This window comes from Hyposmocoma kahamanoa, unplaced genomic scaffold (genome assembly GCF_003589595.1).
Source record: "Hyposmocoma kahamanoa isolate Upper Pololo Valley unplaced genomic scaffold, ASM358959v1 102, whole genome shotgun sequence".
In the NCBI taxonomy this organism is placed as follows: domain Eukaryota; kingdom Metazoa; phylum Arthropoda; class Insecta; order Lepidoptera; family Cosmopterigidae; genus Hyposmocoma; species Hyposmocoma kahamanoa.
Genome location: NW_020653337.1, coordinates 17,856,632 through 17,880,914, shown reverse-complemented (window position 1 = coordinate 17,880,914; position 24,283 = coordinate 17,856,632). Strand labels below are relative to the sequence as shown.

The following is a 24,283-nucleotide window of genomic DNA, read 5'->3' as shown; positions in this document are numbered from 1 at the left end:
CCGTGATTATATAGTTTTGGGGAGTATTTAGCCGGCGGCAACGGGGCAATGCAGCGGCTCGTGGCGGTGTGCGTTGGGTCACTCAGCAATTATTATTTAATCGAAGTATGGCTAGTATTAAATGAACTCTGACATTTAAACTATAGCGATATCTCTTGTTGGCATAGATTTGAGTTATGTGATAAGACTAAGAAATGCACTGCAGCGTCTCCTGCGAGTTATAGTATACAACTTTCTTTCGATCTCCTTCCTACCTATTTGGAACTAGTGATTGGGGCCAATTCTAGAATTTTAAGGAGTTTAACAGTAAATTATTACGACTAATATGGACTTGAAATATACTATATATATAAAATAGACATTATTTTATGCCCTAATATTACCTTGGTATATATATTTTATTTAATAGAACTGTCATTAATTCCACTTTTACTACTAAATTTGAATAATTCAGGAGCAGTAGAATCTCCTTGTAAAAGGAGTTCGTCCAGGGTAGTACTGCCACCTTACCTATTTCTGCCGCCAAGCAGTAATGTCAGCATTACTGTGTTCCGGTTTTGAAGAGTAAGGGTGTTGGTAAAATGACAGGCACATGGGACTTGTCAACTTATGTTTCAGGTTGACGAGCGCAGTGGCAGTGTCCCTCAGATCTTTGCGATTTAAAGCTCTGAGTGGCACTGCAACTGTTATGGACAGGCGTGTGGCTAACCATCAAGCGCACTTCTTGTTCGTCCCGTCACTTGATATTATAAAAAAAGAAAATACACGTCAGAGTTCTTTATTTATAAGCCACACTAAAAACACTTAGTTGGCAGCGGTAGCATTGTTATTTAGGTTATTGAATGCGTACGCGCATATGAGGAAACAATCACAATACGACTGAGCTACGCTAATCGTACCGTGGGATCGTAAGCTAAGACCATGAGGTCTCATTATGAATTTCTATGGAAAAAATATTACTTACATTAACAACTTTCATTTTTTTAATGTACGTGTGAACCTTAGTTCCATTGTTTAATTCTGTATTGATCATTATTGAACATGTTAGCCCCATTAGAAAAACAATATCGTTGGTCCGGATGAACAGGGTATTATCTCAAAAACACAGATTTTTTAGGAGAGCAATTTCAAAGTTTCTTCTAGCATTATTTCAGCCGCTATTGTTATTTGTTTCTTCACCTATGTGTTTAAAACCATTACACATTTAACAGTTCGAATATTTCTTATTCTTATTCAGTACCGTAGAATTGACAAAATCCTGAAATTGTTGAGGGAGGTCTATAATATTACTACCCTTTTCAACATAACATATTAGCGATTTAGTTTTAACTAAACAATAATACTTTTAAACGAAAGAAACAATAATATTCATTCGATAACACCTCGAGGCACTTAGTAGAATCTCAAAAAATTACTCTATGAAAAAAATATCCCATAAAGATATTACCCTGAAATAATTGTCTTCGTTTTAGAAATAAATATTTTTAAAATACACTTACCTTATAATGAACGCATGCTGGGTTTTAGTTTTAATACTCTGTTCAACGAACGATGACGTCTTGATAACTACAACTTCGTGTGTAATACTGAATACGACTGTGTTGCGCAATATTTGGTGCCTAAATTAATATACTAAATAACCTACTTCTATCGTAAAATTGTTCGAAGAGAAGTTACGTTTAAACGTAAATAAAGTCCCCTTCATAATTTCATTAAAAAAGGACTGTGAGAAAATGACAAAGCAAATGTTGTCCAAGTGTTTTATAACTAGTGCGGGAGTGGAGATGTCTCCTATTATATTATCGCATTAGAACCGGAAGAGGCGCGTGTCGCTGCGCGTGCGCCGAATCGCTTCCTTCCGGTTACGGTTACCGCCAGTAGTTTGGGTTACGAAACCTGCCTTTTAATTATCATGTTCCATAGTATACTATTACATTTTTCCCATTTCTACTATTTTTGGATTGCTAAGCCTTTTAGTTTTATATAGCTTGTAGTTTTCACTAATACAAAACAATGAAATTAAATAAAAATAAAATTTATTTGCTTAAAACATGGTGAATATAAGATGGAAAACAGTTATTGTAAATGAAAAAAAAATAAATAAAATGAAATCGGCTTTATTTGGCATGCAAAATACATAAATTTCAAACATTAAACAGAGAAAAGGCAAAATGCAAATTTTGATTTAAAATGAATTGAATTATAATTCTATTATTGAACATGCACAAGGAATAATTAGTCAATTAATACCGATGCAATTAAATCTTTTTGTACAAAAAAAAACCGAACTCAAAAGTTTGTGGAACAATAATTTTGCCAGGTTTTATTGGAAACGGTTAACTACGCAGAGGTCCCGGGTTCGATTCCCAGGCCGGGAGAAGTATTTGTATTGCCTACAATTACTTCTCTCGTGAGTTTGCGTGTAACTTGTGATTGTTTATGTGTGTCCATGGCACCTAGGATACAGAGTTTCCCTACTGTGGGGCTATGAGTGTGTTTAAAAAAAATACAGTCGAAGTGAGAATCTCCTTCTTTTTTGAAGTAGGTTATGAATAATAATTATAAATGTCATACAATTAAATATAGTATCTATAATCAAGTACTCATTTCATGTCAACATTAGATATCAGTCACTTTCCAATAATTTTTGTCTTTGAGTAAGTCTATTTCTAAATATATTATTTAGTAACGTTTTAATGTCCTTTGGTATACCATTGACACACATACTTACCGTTGCATTAATTTTTGTTAATCAGCCTAGGTTTATTATTATGGATCAGTCTATTTGGGTTCCTTGCACTTTCTTCATGTCTAATTTTTTTTAAAAGGTTTAGATTTTGCTTAAGAAACCATGTCATTTTAAAACTGTACATACACGGCAACGGCAAAATCCACAACAAAAGTACATAAGATTCACGTGGCGAACAATTGTTTTGTTCAACCAATCTTCGGAACTAAAACTAATTATAGAATTAGTAGACCTTCTTGTGAAGGAGTGCGTACATGGAAGTACTGTCCCCAATCAGTAATGTGAGTTTCGGTTTTAAAGGGTTTGGAAGGGGGAGCTGGTGAAATTACAGACACATGGCTTGACTTGTCAATTATGTCTCAGGGTGACGGGCGCGGTGACAGTACCCCTCGGGTCTTTACCATTTAAAGCTCTGAGTGGCACTGCAAATGCTATTTAACTGCCTGCGTGACCGAATAACTGCCACGCAGAGATCCCAGGTTCGATTCCCGGGCCGGGAGAAATATTTGTATGGCCTACAGTATTTATCTCGTGACTTTGGGTATAATTTGTGGTTGTCTAGGTGTGTGTCCATGGCACCCGCGATACAGGGTTTCCCTAGTGCGGGGCTATGTTGAGTGTGTACGTCTTTATTATTATAAAAGTGAATTTAATTAATTATAATTATTTATAGGTGTGGCGGTTACCATTAGGCGCGACATGTCCTCCCGCCACTAGGTATCATAAAAAAAATCAACGGACCAATTTAGTAGTCTCCAAATACTTTTAGGTTTCTTGATTTATATCATATCTGAATTGTAAATCTAGATTAATTATATATATTGCTGGAATATGGATATCAAATATGGAGCCCTTATTTCCAAAAAGACATAAACCTTCTTGAAAACGTTCAGAGGAAGGCAACTAATATGCCACAGGCTCTCGACGCGAATCCTATGAGGAGAGACTCATCGACACTTAATTCTGCTGAGTCAGTACAATCTACGAGTAATACAAAACATCTTTAAAACAAAAGAATACTTTGAACCGTCACGTGGCCACCATCATTTTTTCAGCAACAGAGTGGTGCACAATTGGAACATGCTACCGGAAGATGTTGTTTCTGCTGTCTCTGTTAATGCCTTCAAAAAGAAGCTCGACAACTGGCTACCAAAGAGTGAATTAGTGCTAAAAAAGTGAACTAAAACAAACGATCTAAATTTCAACACTGTGTGATGCAGACATACCAGCGAAAGCTGCTCGTCTGTAATCAAATATATAAATAAATAATGGTATTTTATAGTGTTACGGGCTAATATTATAGACTAATATTATAAATGCGAAAGTAACTCAGTCTGTTACGTTTTCACACCTAAACCGCTGAACTAACATTTACGAGTTTTAGTATAGAGATAGATGGGACCTAGGAGAAAGACATATGTAGGCCACTTTTTGTCACAAAAATGAATCTTAAAAGGGATGACGCTTGTCAAGCGTAGACGGAAATTAAATATATTAATTTAATATGGATTACGCGAGCATGTACGCGCATTTTCCCTAGTGGAACAGGCTGTAATTAAGGGCCTTCAAGTGAAGTGTGATGTAAGTACATCAATCTGGCGTCTTTTACTTTCTCTATACGCATAGAAAGATAGTTTTGACTTGTACCAAGGGTCACTAGTCACTTAAGTAAGTATAGGATATCACTATAATGAATGGGGAGTAGAACACAAGAAACAATTGGCGGCAACTAGTGGCAACAAATTTTATGATCTGTATTGCTGTAGGGCTGATCATGAGCCCCAGCGGGGGACAACATCTGTCGGGTGCGACCCCTCACCTTGGCTCACCTGATGGCTGATTATAAGTCGTAATAGAGGTAGAAAAACCCAACTTGGGAATCGAACTATAATTTTTTTAAATAACTAAATTAAAACTTGGAGAATTTTGCGTTTGCAGTCAATAAAAGTCAGGTCATTATTAAATAATTAATCGCGTGTTACTTTGCAATTTTTCGATGAAGGAAAATTTCATGATGAAGGCTGCATGCTGACGTTCACAACCTCGGAAAACGCTCCTGTTTATAAACGACTATTTACGAGTACATTCTGATTAATAAGATTTTGTCAAGAGTTAGCCAATGTCAAAATATACCATACTTCTTAAATATGATGGAGATGACTTTCTCAAAGCATTCTCTTGTAAAACAACAATGCTCACGTTGGCTTTGATATAGTTCAAAATGTCGAGAGACATCTGCGGATAAGCATTAAAATAGCTTGGACGTTTTCGTAGACCAACCACAAAAGTTGAAAGTCATAATTTGGCGGGTGAGTTTGTATGGAATTCTTTGATTATACGACCATAAAGGGCTTCTGTGCAAAGCCAGTGATCAACGTCATCCCTTTGTTAGGGATTTAATCAATCAGGGTAGACAGTCGAGCTCCCGAACCCTTAGTAGTTTGCTTAGCGTCAATGCAAGATGAAATGTGTAAGATTTATATTTGTATATTTAAAAAATATATGTAAATATATGTAAATATTTGTTTAAATATCTATGTGAGTAAGTTATCCATTGAAAAATTATACATAACAAAGTGTAACAATAATCAACTAGATATTAAGTTAAAATGTACAGGTAAGGTACAATAGAAGCTTAAATACTAGAAAGTAAAACTAGTATTATATGGATAAAACTGGGTTCTGCGGCAAGACGCTGGCAGTCCCCCTTTGTATGGCTATGCTAATTTTATTTTATTTATTTATTTCAGATATAAGTAATAATATCCATAATTTGTTATTACACACATGTTAGTTATATCCATAAAAATTTAATTTGCGATGCCAATTGAGATCTCGAAGCAGTGTTTCATAATAAAAAGACAATCAAGCCTGCTGGAGATCATTTTGAGGATACTATTGGAGCTGGCGTAATGCGTTGGGCAAGGTAGTTGCCGGCCCTTGGGTTTCCCAAAATTTGGATTTCCGTGTTGTCACATTTTACAAGCAGGTAATTTGAAATCGAATAAATTTTGTCATCGAAATATAATTTCAATAATATAATTTATATTTATTTTTTTAATTTCTTACACTATTCGATATAGAATCATTTATCACTACGACGTTATAACTTTTATCCGGAAATTTCTATATATTTATTATTTCCACTCTAATGCCTAAGTGATAAATATAGAATAATTAATATAGAATAGCCGTGGTAGCCTAATGGTTTGCCCAATGCCTCTTAAGCAGAGAGGGTCATGGGTTCGAAACCGAGCTTGCTTGCACCTCTGTGTTTTTCGGAATTTTTGTGCGAAATTTAATTTTAAATTTACCGTTAGCTTTTCCGTGAAGGAAAATGTTGTGGAAAGCTCACACTCTTGCAAAACGAATTATTATTGTGTACGAAGTTCCCAATCCGTAATGGACACGCGTGGGGCGAAACAATCATACTATGTCCAGGCTAACTACCTTTATTAATTTATAAGTGATTAGAAACTGATTAGTTTCAAATTTCAATCAACATTGATCGTCATTATTATGTACGAGTGCGTGAAACTTCACAATCAAAACGAAAATTGGCTTCACCATTTCGCCCCACATTACGAGATGAGTACAATAATTACATGACGTGCACGATATTTATCTAAACGAGTATTTTTTCCTACTTAATTCATATCAAAACAATGGGTGAGTTGTATATTTAGGGGAGCGGTCGACTTGCCGCGTGGCCTATTATGATACGTAGCGTTTTGACTTCTATTACAATAAATTAAACGTGGGCGCAACTTATGGAAGTTTTAATCAAAGTTATGTGGAGTACTGTACACCTTAAATTGTACTTTAAAGGTCTTCTTTTCATTTGTCTTCTACAGACTTCATAATAATGTAAGTAATTTTTTAAAATTATATATAAGACCAAGTAACTCGACGAACAAGTCGTGCGCCTGGTGGTAAGCGACACGCCTGTCCATAACAGTTGCAATGTCACTCAGAGCTTTAATCGCAAAGATCTCAGAAGCAGTGCCACTGCGCCCGAGACATAAGTTGACAAGTCCTATGTGCCTGTAATTTCACCAGCACCTTTACCCTTCAAAACCGGAACGCAGTAATGCTCACGTTACTGCTTGGCGGCAGAATTATGTAAGGTGGTATTACTTTCCTGGAATAACTCTTTCACAAGGTGCTCTACTGCTGCTAATAGCCTTTTTTGTCAGTGTTAGTTAAGAAAAATCTTAAAAGAACATTTAAGGTAGCTAATTTGTCCTATAAAAACCACAAACAAAGATTACATACAATTTTGAACCATTTAATCTTCCACTGACAATTAATAAAGGTCCCTAATCCACCTGAATAGGCCGTTAAAGGAGCAAATTAAGGAGAGTGCGACCTCGGCGGCTCATTACCGTCGCAGTATTAAAAGCAGTACACCCTACTGATAGAATATGTATTTTTATGGCTCGGGCTGGGCGCGCCTTGTGCATGTTTGATGCACCAATCTCGGCAAGACTCCTTGCCACCTGCCTCCGTCTGTGTTTTTATGAGACATAGTCACGATTCGGTATTGATTAGTGCCTCCTTTGATTGGGATTAAGAAATGGTAATAATAATAACAATATAAATAAATAAATAAATAACGCACACACTCAACATAGCCCCGAACTAGGTAAACCCTGTGTCGCGGGTGCCATGGACACACATATAGACAACCACAAATTACACCCAAACTCACGAGAGAAATAATTGTAGGCCATACAAACATTTCTCCCGGCCCGGGAATCGAACCTGGGACCTCTGCGTGGCAGTCCGGCATGGTAACCGTTCGGCCACTGAGGCAGTTAACAATAGGTTATTTATCGAGTTCTTAGGTTTTTCGCGATTGTTATACGTAGGAAATGATTTTTTCGCGTATATTTGTTTTTTCAAACAAACCAACGTTTCGGGCCCTTTACAGATCCCATGGTCACGGTTGACCCCAAACCTTGGTTTGTTTGAAAAAACAATTACCTATACGCGATTTAAAAGCGGAAAAATAGTTTCATTTCCAATAGGTTATTTGATAGAAATATACAGACTGTGCACTTAAAAGTACCTAACTAATATATATTTTTTAATTTACCGTACGTACCTTCATGAATAAAGTGGTGGTTATGAATTAAAGGTACCTATAGACTTGCTCTATTTTTAACCAACTTTAAAAAAAGGAGGAGGTTCTTAATTTGACTGTATTGTTTTAATGTATGTTACGCGATAACTTTGTGAAGTTTGGCATTTGTGAACCTGATGATTCTTTTTTGTTCAAACGTGTGTACCTCAGTATGGGGCCCATTTAAATTTAAAGAAAATATTCCACCTCCAAGGGTGGAAAACTTGGGGATGAATCCGGTTTCGCGCACTTTCCGATAACCGATTTCAATAAAACTTGGCAAATAAGTAGATGTGATTCCACGAACTTTTGAGGTCGGTTTCTTTATATAAAAAAGTTTTTTGACAATCGACACGTGTGATCAAAAGCAAAACGAGTGAATTTGTAAACAACAGACGATCGACAGTGTATTTTTTATCAATAAAAATTGAGTAAATGTCCAAGGAGCAGATGTTAGATATCGTATTGTTTTTATGTGTCGATCATCAAAAAATCGAGCAAATCTGTAAGCATTTTAATAATGTACCACGTAAGTCATACACATTTTGAAATCGCCAGCTAAACACTTATTTGAAACTTCCACAGCTTTTATTTATCGAACGCAACTGATATTGTGTAGGCTTATATGTGTTGCAGCAGGGCGGGAGTAATGTAGGGGGAGGTAGGAAGGGCGGGAGCGGAGGGTGCGCTGTAATCAAGAAGAGTACCTCGTCCCCAGGCGCCGCACCCCCCGCGCGCTGCACCGCGCCCCTCGCCTGAAACCCGTACGAACTACCTCGAGGGTAATGCTTCAAACCTCTATTGACTTACCGCTCAGCAAAGAAATATTTTTACATTTTCGCATTTTCTTTGTTGGTATGAAAAAGTCAATATGGCAATAAACAAAGGAAAAATATGAAAATATTTTTAGGATCTTTTGCTGTTTAACTGAGTACCTCTGCAAAGTCGAAAAAATGAGCTATAGAACCTTTAATTTATACAGGATATTTTTTTCTTGTAAAATTTGATATCTTTTAAGCAAGATATAATATATAGATAGATATAATAATGTGTCAGACAACCACAATAATTACCTGGTTTCAAACTAGGAAATTCCTTGTACTATGAGTATCAGAGCAACGGAATTCTTGGGTACTGCTCAGAACACCCAGACTAAAACCAATTTAGTATACCGGGAATGGAACCCGGGGCCTCCACATTAAATGTCCACAGTGCAAACCGCTGGGCCACCGAGATCGGCAAATTATTTGTAATTATGACTTGGATCTCTTTTAGCAAAATGTTTGAGCATTTTAATAGCAAAAATAAATCGATAATGAATTAAAACTTGAAGTAATCATCAGTAACGCTTCGTAACACTCGACATTTGTGCTAACAATCGGTGTGTAATGCACAGCTTTTGTAGAACAACAAAAGTTAACCTGTCGGCCGATGAATGGAGTGATTTTAGGGTTGCGATGGTCCCACCGACAAGCCCTATTCCCCGCATTTATACCATTCTTACACCACACGTTTGTAAGCGTCTTGCTTAACAATATAGACCTTATTACAATGGATTAATGCCTGCCAAACCAGCAGACAAATGTAATGGTAAAGTTTAAAAGAATTCGCCATGTGGATAGAGCATAGCGCGCTGACAGCAATCGGGCGATCGTTTATTGTTGGCATTGACTTCATGATTTATTTATTCAATGACTATACTACATATATGTTTGTATAGTGGAAGCGAAGGGTATTGTTTAAGGAATGTATTAAAATTAAATGTGGACCTGTTTGTTTTAATGTATTGACGTATACAAAACACGATCTAGTTAAATTAAAGAAAGTTCATTAGTAGTCAATGTAGTACACACATAAGTGTCCTGGGATCAAGTACGTTTTTGCCAATTACTGAAAATTAAAAATTAATTGATTGATTTTCTTTTTGGTCACTTTTATATATTGAATTTTAAAATGAAATTGAATAAATAAATCCATTGGTGTTACTAAATTCATGACATAAACCTGATTTCCATTAATTGTCAAAAAAAGTGCTTGATCTCTAGACATTTTTGATGTATATATTGGTACTAAACACGAGCCCAGCGTATTTAAGTAAGAATGGTATATCGCGCTCAGTGGCAATGCGCCTAGCACTATGAGTGCTTAATGTGAAGAAGGTCAAGGGTTCGTTTTTTAGTTGTTCTTAATCTAAACGTTCTGTATGTGTCTTCAGTGTTAATTTTTGTTACCTTCGGTACTCATAACACTTACAGGTTATTAATATATAAAATACATAATGAAGAACCTAATTTGTTTCAATATTTATCAGAAACACGTGTATACATATATTCACAAATGTACGAATTTCTATAAGATACGAAGCGTTATAACCAGGTCCAAGTCTTGTTATAACGATTGGAAAAATTATTATCAACAATATAAGTTAAGCTGAGTCCATAAAGTCGCAAATCGGGCGATTAAACGGCTAATAGCTAATACCATTAAGTGATAAATGCAACGGGCCGCGTATGAATAATTCCGCTGGATGGATACAATGTATGGCTTTCGCTAAACGGCTCCATATTTTCAAAATCCCCATAGAGCAATAATATTCAATGAGTCGTGTGAGATGGGTGTATTGTTTCGTGTGGCTGAGAGAGAGACGGGTAATGTCGAGGGACATTGGATGGCAAATCCTGGAGATTAGCGCGACGAGAGCGACATGTGGCCTCCCGGCACTTAGCACTCCCCGCGACTGCGCCCTCCCGAGGCACCCCGCACCGACCTACACGAATAGGTACCATAGTCATTGATATTTATACGGCAATAAAATAAATGTATGCGCAGTATGCGTTTTAAATAACCATCTTTCTAATCCAAGTGCTCTACATATATTTTCAACGAATATCATGATTTAGAACGATAATGTTAAGTGAAATTTTGTCAAAAAGACCATGCGGGTAATCAGCAAATTTCAAGAACGTAGGTAGTAAAACTAACATGTGTTAGTGTTACAAATTCAAAGGTTATCAATATCCAAAGAGGGTCTTCTGAATAGGTGCTCGAAATGTTGTCCACTTGTGACGCGATTCGATCTCGATTGAACAGTGACAGCACAGAATAAGTGAAGGTCGGTACGGGTCACTTCGACCGGGAGCATTCAGTGGCAGCGAGGTGGAACGACGCCCCTGCACCCTTGTACCCTAGTGCATTACAGGCAGTGGCTTTTAGGCTGAATGACCGGGCACATGCGCGCGCGACGCCATATGTCGTGCGCATTATCGCTTTGCGTATTCCGCACCCCTTCAAGATTGATGACGACTATTGCTTGACGCATTCGTACGTACTAGGGCATGTAAATGTTATGCGATCACTTTGTTAAATAGTTCGCGAAATTCTTTTCAAAACGAAACGTCATTTTATTGATACCATAAATTTATGCAGAGTTTCGGTGTTTACCATATAGGTAGCAAACCAACCAGGGCACGCAAAACATCAGAGTACACTTGCATCGTATAGACAACTTGAAAGATTTCGATAATTTATAAGATTCGAATTGAAGATAATATGAATTCGCTTCACTACGATAAAATGTGTACAATTAACGTTATTTTTTTTTAATTGAAGTGAATATTTTTTTATTACTGTTTTCAAAAACATCGTAACTTCATCTTCTGCCTGTCCTTATCTCACGCTAGGTGGGGTCGGCACAACATTTATTTTTCTTCCACTGTCCCCTATCAGCCGTCATTTCCATACTCACAACTTTCTTATCCACGTAGTTTTTCACACAATCTATTCTTCCTCTCCCCTTATATCTCTCCACATTCATACCTAACACTCTTCTCGTCACATGTCAAAAAATTTTTGTACAAGAAGTGGCCGAAGCGAAATTGAGTTATTTACTTATATGGAATCATCGATACGAGATCCACAGCCCAATACAAGCGGTTTCTTATATGCTATTAGTTATAGTTTCAGTTTTAATGTTAAGCAAAACAGCGCAATCGAAATTTTTCGAAGAAAAAGAACCTTAGGATTATCTGGAAAGTAATCAAAATGCTAATGCGATAAGTAGTTATGACAAAGGTCAGAAATGTAGAGGTGTCATTGTTATTTATTTATTTGGGTCAACAAACAGTAGACAAACTTATAACAAATTTTTTTACAGTAAATATGTGTCGCCAACACCGTTAAATATTAATTAGTACAAAAAAATTGAGAACTGGTAATGAATTTCAGTAATAAATAATCAAATCAAACGATTAATACAAAAAGAGAAAAGAATTTCTGCATACCTATACACGCGTCATATATACTTTTTGTGGTAATATATAATTCTATGATTCACTAATAATAAAATAAATAACAATCTCTGTCTCTGAAGCCGGATACTTCTCACCGAGTATCGTTGGCAGGTCGTTGAACTACCATTCCGTTTTCACCTTATTACATTAGCAGTTTCTCATTAAGCTAATAATCTCAAACAATACCCTTTATACCTGACTATTTTTATCAGGGTAGTCGTGGTTAGCGAAATAGCTTTCGTGAATAAAATATGAGATATTAAAAAAAATCTTATAGGTCAATTTTCTAATTAAATTGCAACAAAATTTAAACAGTAAAAGTAACAAAAAGATCCAAACATTATATGGTGATTGTACACCTAAAAATAATTTTAGCAAAAAATAATGTTAAATGATGAATACAAACTCTGCGCGTTTTTTAATTTTCTTTTATTCACTTATTTAATTATGTAGCTTTAAGCAATGTCCTCGTAGCCAAAGCTGAATAAAGTAAAAATAAGTTTTTTTTTATACTAATGTTGTTCGTTATCGTGGCAGTTGAAATATAATTATACATTTTGTTACAGTTCGTATAAGAAACGCTGAACTAAGCCGAATTAGTCCAATTACATCTCATTGTAGGAAACGGCTTTCCTCTAAGGACAGGGACGCCATATTTAATCAACCAGGTTCAATAGTCGAACATTAACTCATCATCAACTGCCTCCGTGGCCGAACGGTTACCACGCCGGACTGCCACGCAGAGGTCCCAGGTTCGATTCCCGGGCCGGGAGAAATATTTGTATGGCCTACATTTATTTCTCTCGTGAGTTTGGGTGTAATTTGTGGTTGTCTATGTGTGTGTCCATGGCACCCGTGACACAGGGTTCCCTAATGCGGGGCTATATTGAGTGTGTTCGTTATTTATTAATTTAAAATTATTCATCATCATCAACTTGTTTATACGTCCCACTGTTGGGCACGGGTCTCCTCTCAGGCGAGGGTTTAGGCTATAGTCTGCCAAGATGGCCCAATGCGGGTTGCGGACTTCACACGTTTTCCGAGGGTTAGGAACCTTCTTCGACGTGCAGGTTTTTCCTTGACCGTAAAGCTCGTGGTAAATGTCGATGTTGAACATAAATTTCGAGAAACAGTGGGGTGCGATTAGAACCCGGATTAGAACCCATGGCATGTTTGAGAGGCGGTAGGTAAACCCAAGGCTACCACGACAAAATTATTAATTTCTAACTTTAATTTTAGTGTGTATTTGTAGCACATTTTTAATTCTACTGCCCATTTTGCGAAAGGCAAAATCATCCTGTTCTCTGTAAGGCACTAGCCTTACAGAAAACCGGATGAAGTGCGTGCAAACGTGCTGATCCGGGGTTACGACCTGACTTAGATGGTTCCTGTGCAAGTTCGCTTACACAGGTCATAGTGCCCTTCCCGCATAACCAAGAGGTTGATAGGGAGGGGCACTATAAACAAAACTTATGTAGAATGATATGGGACTGTCCATTTTGCGAACTGGAGAGGAGTAAGTGAGCGTGCCTTACATGATAATGAGGAGATTGGGTTGCCGACTTATAGACGATGGCTCAGCGGTGGCAACCGTTGTGCAGAGCGCAACGGGAAATGAACGTGCCTGCTCCGGTACCTATCTGGAAAATAGGGTGGGTGCTGTATGTGCACCTGGGGCGGCTCACCTAAGGCACTAGCCTTTTGAGAACTGGATGATGTCCGTGCAAACGGGCAGATGTGGGGTTAGGACCTGACTTAGATGGTCCCTGTGCGGGCTTGCTTGCACAGGTTATAGTGCCCTTCCACATAACCAAGCCACAACCCACAATAAAAACAATAAAAATAAAAATATACCCACATAACCAAGAGGTTGATAGAGAGGGTCACTATAAATAAAACTTATGTAGAAAGATAGGGGCTGTCTATCGTGCAATATAATTTAGCAACAATTGTGGTCCACATGATACACACTGAAATAAGAGCACGATTGTAAAAGTTTGTCTTTATCCGTTTTTGTTTGCAGCCCGACCAATAAATATTTTCGTTTCTCAGGCCGATAAAAAGTTTCCTCGTACAGAGCATGTCATTCTTTTTGTAGGGTCGTTTTCACCCTTGTTGCACTAAACACTTGGCACAAAAAAGTGTAATGGAGTTTAGTAATGACCCCCTCCTGGTAGAGGGCAAACACAAACTGCTCTACCCGCTGAGAGATGGCACTTTTGTTTTCATGTTTACTACCGGTGTTGTTTTCAAAGAAGTAGTTTGTTATTTTTTGAGATAAATAAATATAAAGAAGTGAACTATTTTTTTTAATTCAGAGACATTACAGATACAGTGCGCGGAGACATGCAAATTGACAAAAATATACAGAAGTTACAAAATAATACACTTTTGTATGTGCGACCAAAGTTTTGTAAATTTTTACTTAGGTTGTTTGTTTTCACGAGTATGTAATTCTCCTGTGGATCCATTTTCTTACACTCTGTACTATTCGTAGCAAATTATTAATACAGGATAAATTGAATAGTAGCAGTAGAGCTCCTTATGAAAGAGTTCGTCCAAGAAAGTACTGCCACCTTGACTATTTCTCCCGCTAAGCGATTATGTGACCATTACTACGTTCCGGTTTAAAACGGTAAGGGCACACGGGACTTGTCAACTTATGTTTCACGGTGACGGGCGCAGTGGCAGTGCCCCTCAGATCTTTGCGATTTAAAGCTACGAGTGGCATTGCAACCGTTATGACAGGCGTGACGCTTACCATCAGGCGCACAACTTTTTCGTCCCGTCACTTAGTAACATTAAAAAAAAGAAAATTGACTGCGATTAGACACTATTTAGTTACTTATAGTTAGGAAATGAAACTATTTTTCCGGATTTAAATCGCGTATATTTGTTTTTTCAAACAAACCGACGATTCGGGCCCTTTACAGGTCCCATGGTCACGGTTGACTGTCAAGCGTAAGGTTTGTTTGAAAAAACAAATATACGCGATTTAAATCCGGAAAAATAGTTTCATTTTAATGTTGTAACAATCGCGAAAACCTAAGAACTCGATACTTATGGTTATATAATTAAAAATGAAATTAAAAAGGAAACTATGATGGTTTCCTAATGATATCGTTTCGCGTGATTAAAGGCAGACAAGCCCTCGATGGCGGACAATTGATTTGGTTACAGTCGTACACGAATCATATGTATCAACTAATGTTAGCCCGGGGTGCGTAAGTAACATCCACGTCACAAAAATCTTTGTGTTAGACAATATTGTACCCTATGACAATAACTTTAAAACACACATAAAAATGTGTAACGGTCTGCTTGTGATAGTTTTTTCCTGCGATTCAATTATAATGGGGTTTACACTCATCTGCCGGGTGAAAACGATATGTGTGAGATATTGCCTTATTGTTTTTTCTCGCGGTTAAAAAGTTGTTGGCACGTGCCCTTTTTGCCAACAGTTTACTATACTATTGGTTTGTATGTGGTCTGTATCATTTTAGATGAACCTAAAATTAAAAATGTATCCGTCCACATACATGAATATAATTAAGCAATATTGAAATTATAATATACTTTTCAATTAGAGCAACAGTAAACATACTATAGAGAGAGATAAAACGTGAGGAAAAATTGGTTTTTTTAACTTTCTTAAGCCCAATTCCATAGTTTACTAAGAAAATGTTTATTTATATTTGGAATATGTAATGAAATCTTTAATTATCTACTATCATCAACCCATTTATACTTGCCCCTCCTGGGCACCGGTCTTCTCTCAGACGAAGGGTTTTTGCCACACTGGTCTAATGCGGGTTGTGGACTTTCGCGAATTGTAGGTTTCATTACGACGTTTACCTTCACCGAAAAACTCATGGTAAATTTCCAGATAATATTTCATTAACATATTTCTCGCACTAGGGAAACCCTGTGTCGCGGGTGCCATGGACACACACATAGACAACCACAAATCACACCCAAACTCACGAGAGAAACAAATGTAGGCCATACAAATATTTCTCCCGGCCCGAGAATCGAACCTGGGACCTCTGCGTGGCAGTCCGGCATTGTAACCGTTCGGCCACGAAGGCAGTTAAATTTGATTCATAGTAGCATATAAGTTTATTTGAAAAGAGCAATTCCTAGAATTTCTTGCTCGTTCTTCTCAAGGAAGTCAGCACAGAGCGAGCAGCAGCTTAAAAATTACGTTTTGAAGTGTATATTTTTTGCCTATGGAATAAATGATTATTTGACTTTGTCTTTGATTTTGAGTGCTATTACGTATATTATTCCTAGTGATTAGAATATTTTTTTAATCAAAATATGTAAGTTTCCAGCCGGTAAAGCCAATGACAGACGTCGCTGATCAACAAGAGACTTCATTGTAACTTTACAACAATAGTGTTATGGTTAATAATTATTCGTATTCATAATTTCATTAATCATGATTATTCATAATTATTATATTTACATAAACATGAATGTCTGTTGCTTTGTTTTACCTTTATTTTTTTTTTCATTTCTAGATGATTACTTCTTATTTTGCGTGCAAGTAATTTAAGAAAACTTTCGTGACAGAATTAACCAGGCCCTGTAAATTTCACTTACAACAACCGTTAGACTTTCAATTCTGTATTCATTTTAAAAATATCTACAAAAGTAGTAAAACAAAATCGTCACCTAACGGATTTTTGATACGATTTTATTATAAATTAATAGTAATAAATTCAAAAAGGTTTTCATAATATTACAATCTGGTCGAATTAGAAAAAAACATTTGAGAAACCGTCACAAGCAATTTAATATAATAATATTAAACTACCGTACATAGTTATTTTTACTTGACATTGGCAAAATCATTGATTATTTCGATGGAGCCATAACATTTAAAAGAAGAAGAAGAAGAAACAAACTGTTTTGAATAATTTTTATTTTTAAATTTAATAAGTTGATTCTCTATAAAAAAAATGTGATTTCGTTTTGTGATAAATCAAAGATTGTTTTGGGTAAGTAAATAAAATCAAGTGACTAAAGAAGAGAGATGCTTAACGTGATTGAGTTGGAACTTTCTCCACAAATAAAGGAGAACAGGTGCGTGCGTGTTGCGAATGCGAGGCTAGCCGCGGGAAACGGATTGTTTACCAAATTGAATTACCACCACCGCAGCTTTGATTTCACGATAAAGTATACTAAATCAGCTCGAGTGAAAGTTCATTGTTTTTACGTGTACCCCTGAATGTATATTTTTTCCTTCGCAGACAGTGATTTTATTATGTGAATTTGTTGTATTGCAAGATTTATATGACATTGTTGATACAATACGTTATACGTGTTGAATTAGAAAAGATAAGCTACGACGAGAAAAATTACCTAATATCGTGCCATTACCGCCGACTTAGAGTATGCGACTAAAAACAAATTTTACAGGAGAGATTTCTTTTTAAGTATTCCTACATATAAATGTGGTACTAAATTGAATTTTATATAACAATTAACTTTGTAACCGATTATGTAACAGCAAAATTTTTTAAAAACAATGGATTTTAAGCCTTTTTCGGCGCTTACAATGTTTTTGCTATCTCTGTCTAAGATTTTTGTGGCTTCCAGGCGTTTACACTTGCTTTTAAAAATAGGCAACAAGGCGCAACACATTTTTTGCCACTATGTATATAGTCAATGACGACATAGTGTCTATGTCGGTTGCCACTGGTGCCAGATTAGGCGATTTTTCGCCATTTAGGCTACTTGGGTCGCGCGGCGATAAAAAAAGTGATCGGCGACTCGGTGATATTTAGGCTATTTTTTAAAAAGGAATTAATTTATTTTAGGCTATTTTAGGCTACCTAATAAAATGTCTGGGGAATTACAAATTTGATTGGGGATTTTGTGAGGAATGGAGTTGCAAAACAATTCATTTGGGAGTTTGAGTATTTCTACGTATGTGGAATTAGAGGAATAAAAGAATTCATATTCCCCAATTCCCCACAGCAAACAAAATTGCTTTCCTTGATTATTAGGGATTTTATGGCTTGGGCGAATATCGGCTACTTAGCACCCATAACTGGCGAATTAATTTCGCAAAAGTTTTGCGTTAGCAAGTGTTACATTATGATTTTTTAATAATGATTCTGCCGGTCACACTAAAATAACATTTATCTAGAAGACCTAACGATAAACTTAGCTTTTTGATAGCTGGATACTTCTCGATATGACTTGTTATCTGTGATCAAGACTTATGACTTATTAGCTGCCTCTGTGGCCGAACGGTTACCATGCCGGACTGCCACGCAGAGGTCCCAGGTTCGATTCCCGGGCCGCGAGAAATATTTGTATGACCTACATTTGTTTCTCTCGTGAGTTTGGGTGTAAATTGTGCTTGTCTATATGTGTGTCCATGGCACCCGCGACACAGGGTTTCCCTAGTGCGGGGCTATGTTGAGTGTGTGTGTTATTATTATTATTATTAAAATTATCTGTGACAAAGACTCTTTTTTTAACAAATAATAAACTATAATATTATCTTGTTATTCATTCTACAATTTGTATAATTTACACAACTACGATGAGTTACGATAATAAGCTAGAAACCTATCTTTCTGCAATATGCACATACCAGCACATTTAACATAAATGAAACGAACACAAAATGACTTTATAAGGTACTAACTTTATAATTTAAATAAATAATAATTAGACAAAAAAGCAGCAATTAAATTGACATCTTTTGACTCAGTATATACAGATTTACTCAACTTTTATTGAAAAAAAAAATCAAATATGTAATTAAAATAATGTCATTAATCGTAAAAAAATTCATTTTTTACATTTTGTGACAATATAAAAACTGTTGAAAATTGAAATAAGTAACAATTTAATATTCATCGAATCAAACTTTAACAATTAAAAATCTTTCAACTAATGTTTACTACATTTACAAGAACGCAAAATCACACACAAGAACAGAAATCTGTATCAGCACAAAATTAAAATAAATTAATAAACAAAGTATCGTTGACTGACTTTTTATTTCCAAATAAGACCTAAATTAAATAAAATAAGATAACCGACTAGACTTTTGAAAAAACACTGCATAATTTTGGGGATTTAACAAGTGTTCCGTTAAATGTGCCGTTGTGTGTATAAATGTTTATATTGTTTGGTTGTAACTTGTTATAATACGCATTTATGTCTTATCCACACTCATGTCTCCTTTTTGTTCCTAAGGTCTAAAAGAAAAAAGGAAAGGTATGTTCTACAATTAATTTGAGATATAGAAACACAAATGTTATAATTAAGATAATAGAAATGGCGGCGACTCTACGGTTTTTGGCAATTAAGTAATGGACGCCCGATCGATGGGGTGTGCCGTACACTGCCGGTATAAAATGGTATGAATGTGGTTTTATAGCCCTTTAGATATACTGTAATGTATGTAATAAGAAGTAAGTAAGTAAGAAGTTTTATGAAATTTTGTAAGAAAAGATGAATTTTAAAGACCACTTTTGTAGCCAACTTATTTCAGATACGTTATTGTACGCAATCAGACGAGCTGCATTTTGAATTTTCGAATGCAAAATATTTGTAGCAATGTTGAAAGTTTGGATGCTGTCGGCACGAATGCACGCTTAATCAAATTGCTACTGCAACATTACTACCAACTGCTAGTATAGCAGCATAGTGTTTTTTTATGATCGCAAGCGACGGGACAAACAAGCGACACGTCTGTTCATAGCAGCTGCAGTGCCACTAAGAACTTAAAATCGCAAAGATCTAAGGGACTCTGCCACTGCGTCTGTCACCTTGAGTTGACAAATCTCATGTGCCTGTAATTTCACCAGTACCCTTAGCAATCAATATTGGTATGTCAGTATGTACTGCTGTACTGGTTATGCTATTTTATCCTTTTGAGGACCTCCGTGGTCGAGTAGCTAGCTTGCACACCGATTTTCAAGGTGTCGCCAACTCTGAGATTTCAATGTAGAAATTAAGTTTTCTATATTGTCTCTGGTCTGAGTGTTTGTGGTACCGTCGGTGTTTCTGATTTCCATAACACAAGTGCTTTAGTTACTTACGTGGTTACGTTGAGATCAGAGCAACGTATGTGATGTTGTCTAATATTATATTATTATTTAATGTTAATAATTTTTAATAAATATCTATATACAACACCTGCGTTTGAGGTCAACCCCATTGACATAAATATGCACAGTCAAAAGCACATCAAGCTATATACTTTTGTTCGAATATCGCCTCCAGAGCAAAGGAATGAACTCCGTCAATAACATGCTGCCGTCCGAACAGGATTAAAACACAAAAAATGTGTTGCATAGTCAGGCAGAAAAACATAAAGACCATAAATTCTTTGACTGCTCTAAATTACGGTGTTCCCTTTATGCCTTTTGTCCCTATCTTCTGATCCAAAAATATATCATATACTCTGTAAATATTGTTCGTGTAGTATAAAGCAGCGTGTATGTATGTGCATGCACACATGACTTATACTGACATTTATTCAAAAAAGGCAAAATTTTATCGGGATATTTCTTTTTTTTAATAATGCGCATACACTCATAGTCCCGCACTAGGGAACCCTGTGTCGCGGGTGTCATGGACACACACATAGACAACCTCAAATTAATCCAAACTCACAAGATAAATAAATATAGGCCATACAAATATTAATAATATAACCCGGGACCTCTTGCATGGCAGTCCAGTATGGTAACCGTTCAGTCACGGAGGCAGTTAACATTGGGATTGAGATTCCATGCTATTCATTGGTTAGAATAATCACATGACAACATTGGGATGGGCTACGATTCGTCAGATTTGAGTGGCAGACGCTTCTCAACTGTTTTCAAGCTATCTTTCTGATGAGTTAGATGCTTTTGAGATAGGCCACTATTCTAAAAAGCCATCGACATGTTGTTAACAATTAGTGTTGTTTGTGCAGTCTCCTTTGTACTAGGAATAAATTTGTGTAAAAATCTCTTTGATTCTCCCTCTGCATCACTGAACCAAATTTCTGTTTACATTCCGTCCATGATGTTTGTGAAACTAGCATGAAATGGACACTGGCGGAATTGAGACAATTAGTCTCACAAGCCATTATTAACAAATAAAAGAGAAACACGTCGTACATAATTACCTCATAATTACAACATTACCGCTCCGCAATATTGGTTTTGTAAGGGGAACAAACATTTCTGCTACATACCTTGTTTTGTAGCAGGAATAATTTTTCCTCTCCCAGTGCTGGTAATGTAACTTGGTTATGTACGGGTAACAGTGCTTTGTGCTGTGTGTTTTATGGGTTGACGGATGGATTACCTTCTAGGTTCAACATAGCAACGTTATGATAAACTACGTAAAATCGTAGATTCAATGTGGTGATTAATCAAAGAAAACAATACGTCTGGACGTTGATTACTGTCTTATTTTACCCTTGACTCCGTTTCAGAGCTCCAGAGGTCACGAGCCTTGAATACGCCGTATAGGATGCACAACTAAATGCCTTCGGAACTTATACTTCACATTATCTAAGTTGTACACTATGTGCCTGATTAATAGGAATGTTTTTATGAGATTCCTTGCTAATTTGATAATAATAAGAAGGTAGCTCGTCGCTTGACAATTTCAAACAGGTGTCTTGCTTTAGTTTTGATTAAGGAATCTTTAAAAAATATTTTTTTAATATCGAGTTTCTAGGTCTTCGCGATTGTTACACATAGGAAACGAAACTATTTGTTTCGGATCTATTTGAAATAAAATTGATTTGTCTTTTTTAAATAAAACGTTGGTTTTGTACAACAAATATTCGTGATTTGGATCGAATATTTTTGTAGCTTAAACTTACTTTACATTTCTATCATTTGCGTAAAATTTTCTAATTTACAATTTCAGGAGGGGGTATTCACGGCAATTGTAACTTAAAAAACGTTTATTGAAGGGGTAAAATTACACGTAATTGTATAAAGCCACATCTTTTTTGCAATTCGGTTGCAAAATAGGCTTCATATTTGCCTTTATCAGGCTGAATGTCAATCATAATGTACTTTGGCACAAAATATATTATGACTTATACAAAATTGTAAACTTTTGGAATACCGCATTATACGTGTTTGCCGATGGAAAACAGAGATTTTCGCCTTACTTTGCGTTCCCTAATAAGTATTACACATACGTACTTGTACTTTAGGTACACCTATACCAATATTATAAATGCGAAAGAAATTCTGCCTGTTACGTTTTCACGCCTAAACTGTTGAATCAATATTGATGATTTTTGGTATAGAGACAGATGGGACCTAGGATACTTTTTGATCACAAAAATGAGTTTTAAAAGGGGTGAAATAGAGGCTGAAAGTTTGTAAGGAGAACCAATACCGTTTCCAAATGGTTAACATTCAAGTCTGCCACGCAGATGCCCCGTGTTCGATTCCCGGGCCGGGAGAAATATTAGTATGGCTTACACTTATTTCTCTCGTGACTTTCGGTGTAATTTGTGAATGTCTATTGTGTGACCATGGTACCCGTGATACTGAGCTTCCCTAGTGCTTTCCTTTCCCTACTTTTTGTCACAAAAATAAATCCTAAAGGGAATAAAATTTTGTATGGAGAACCACTCCATACAAACTGTTATCCCCTATATAAAGTATAAAAATTACTATAGTACTCGAAAGTACTTATTCTACGCAGGCAAAGTCGCGGACATCAGGTAGTACTCAATAAACGGAAACATTCTCTATTGCAAATACAGTTTTGTCAATATGTAAAATGAATGAACTGGTGGTGGTAATGAAACCTGGCTTTTCTAGGAAAAATAAATTTAGAAACCAGAGAAAGAGAACCAGAGAGAGAGAGAATAAAATAGTAAACGTTTTCTCATAAAGGAGTATATAATCATAAGAATGCCTTGTGCACAAACAGCATTTCATTGATATTTACACGCGCGATCTGGTTTCGACTCTTACCGAGTTTTGTTGCACGAAGCTATTTTTTTTGTCAACTAACATTAAAAATCATATAAACAAGAATTATTTAATCACGTTTCATCACAAGTTTATTTACATGTGCAACATTGCATACAGGTTGTGAGAAAAAGTTACAAGAATTTTGTAACTATAAAACTAAGTAAGTATAATCCACTCCGCTTCACGTTTTAAATAATTGGCTATTGATTTATGGATGGCTTCTTCAATCGCAGGTACCACGGAGACGGAGCGCGCGCGTTTTCAACATGTCACGACAAGATTGAAAATGACAAAGCAAAATGTTGCCATAAAAAATGTATTCTCGAATTTAGAATATTAATCTTATTAGCAAAATAACTTTTTTTGTCTTAGAAAATATTTTCTTAAAATACATCCAAGAAATTTGGGATTCATTTGAGATTATTTAGATTTGATGTAACATGCAAAAATTTCTTGATACTAGTAATGTCCAATTAATTGATTGGAAATGAAATAAAATCTTGAAATGAACGTATTTTATCCAAAAATTAGAATAAAGTTATTTAATTTAAATTTTTAATTTATTTATAATTACTTAAAATTGTATTTAAAAAAGGTAAGCAGTATTTTTGTAATGACAATATTGTATTAGTTTTAGTAAATATACTTTCAGAAGTAGCAAATATTTTGAGAAATTGCTCTTTCTTCTATACTAACTACTAACTTGTATCTTAAAATTGCTTACTCATACAAAATTTCTTTTCACGGCTTATAGCTTTTTTGACAAGATTCAAGTTAGTCGAAGGAGGAGAACCAAATTCAATCATTCATTTAATTTTTGTAGCAAATTTTTTTTTGTCATAAGGATATAATATGTTAGATAGAGCAAGGCTATGGCGTTGTAGCCAAGAAGCGGTTACTTGCAACGAGATGGGTTGACGAAATCGTCAAGTGTCGTGGAAGGGTGAGACATTAACACCTCATAGTGAGTGAAGTCGGTCTGCGGATGAAAAAAAAGAAGATGATACGAACAAAATCCGAAATGACATATTTGTTACAAAGCTTTAATTCGCAAAGATCTAAGGGCCACCGTCACTGCGCCTGTCACCCTGAGTCGTAGTTTGACAAGTCCATGTGTGTTGTGCCTCACATTACTGCTTGGCGGTAGAAA

At 36.0% G+C, this 24,283-nt stretch overlaps 1 protein-coding gene across 4 annotated transcripts in view; it reads left to right on the top strand.

Moving 5' to 3' along the window:
• The window catches only part of LOC113231847 (LIM/homeobox protein Lhx3), a 76,430-nt gene that overhangs the window by 1,672 nt on the left and 50,475 nt on the right, over window positions 1-24,283 (top strand). For 2 of the 4 annotated variants that reach the window (XM_026466388.1, XM_026466385.1), the window contains exon 2: window positions 19,385-19,405. The exons of the other annotated variants lie outside the window; for them this stretch is intronic. In XM_026466388.1, the coding sequence (XP_026322173.1) occupies window positions 19,385-19,405 (21 nt within the window). The remainder of the gene's footprint in view (window positions 1-19,384; window positions 19,406-24,283) is intronic. 4 annotated transcript variants of the gene reach the window in all.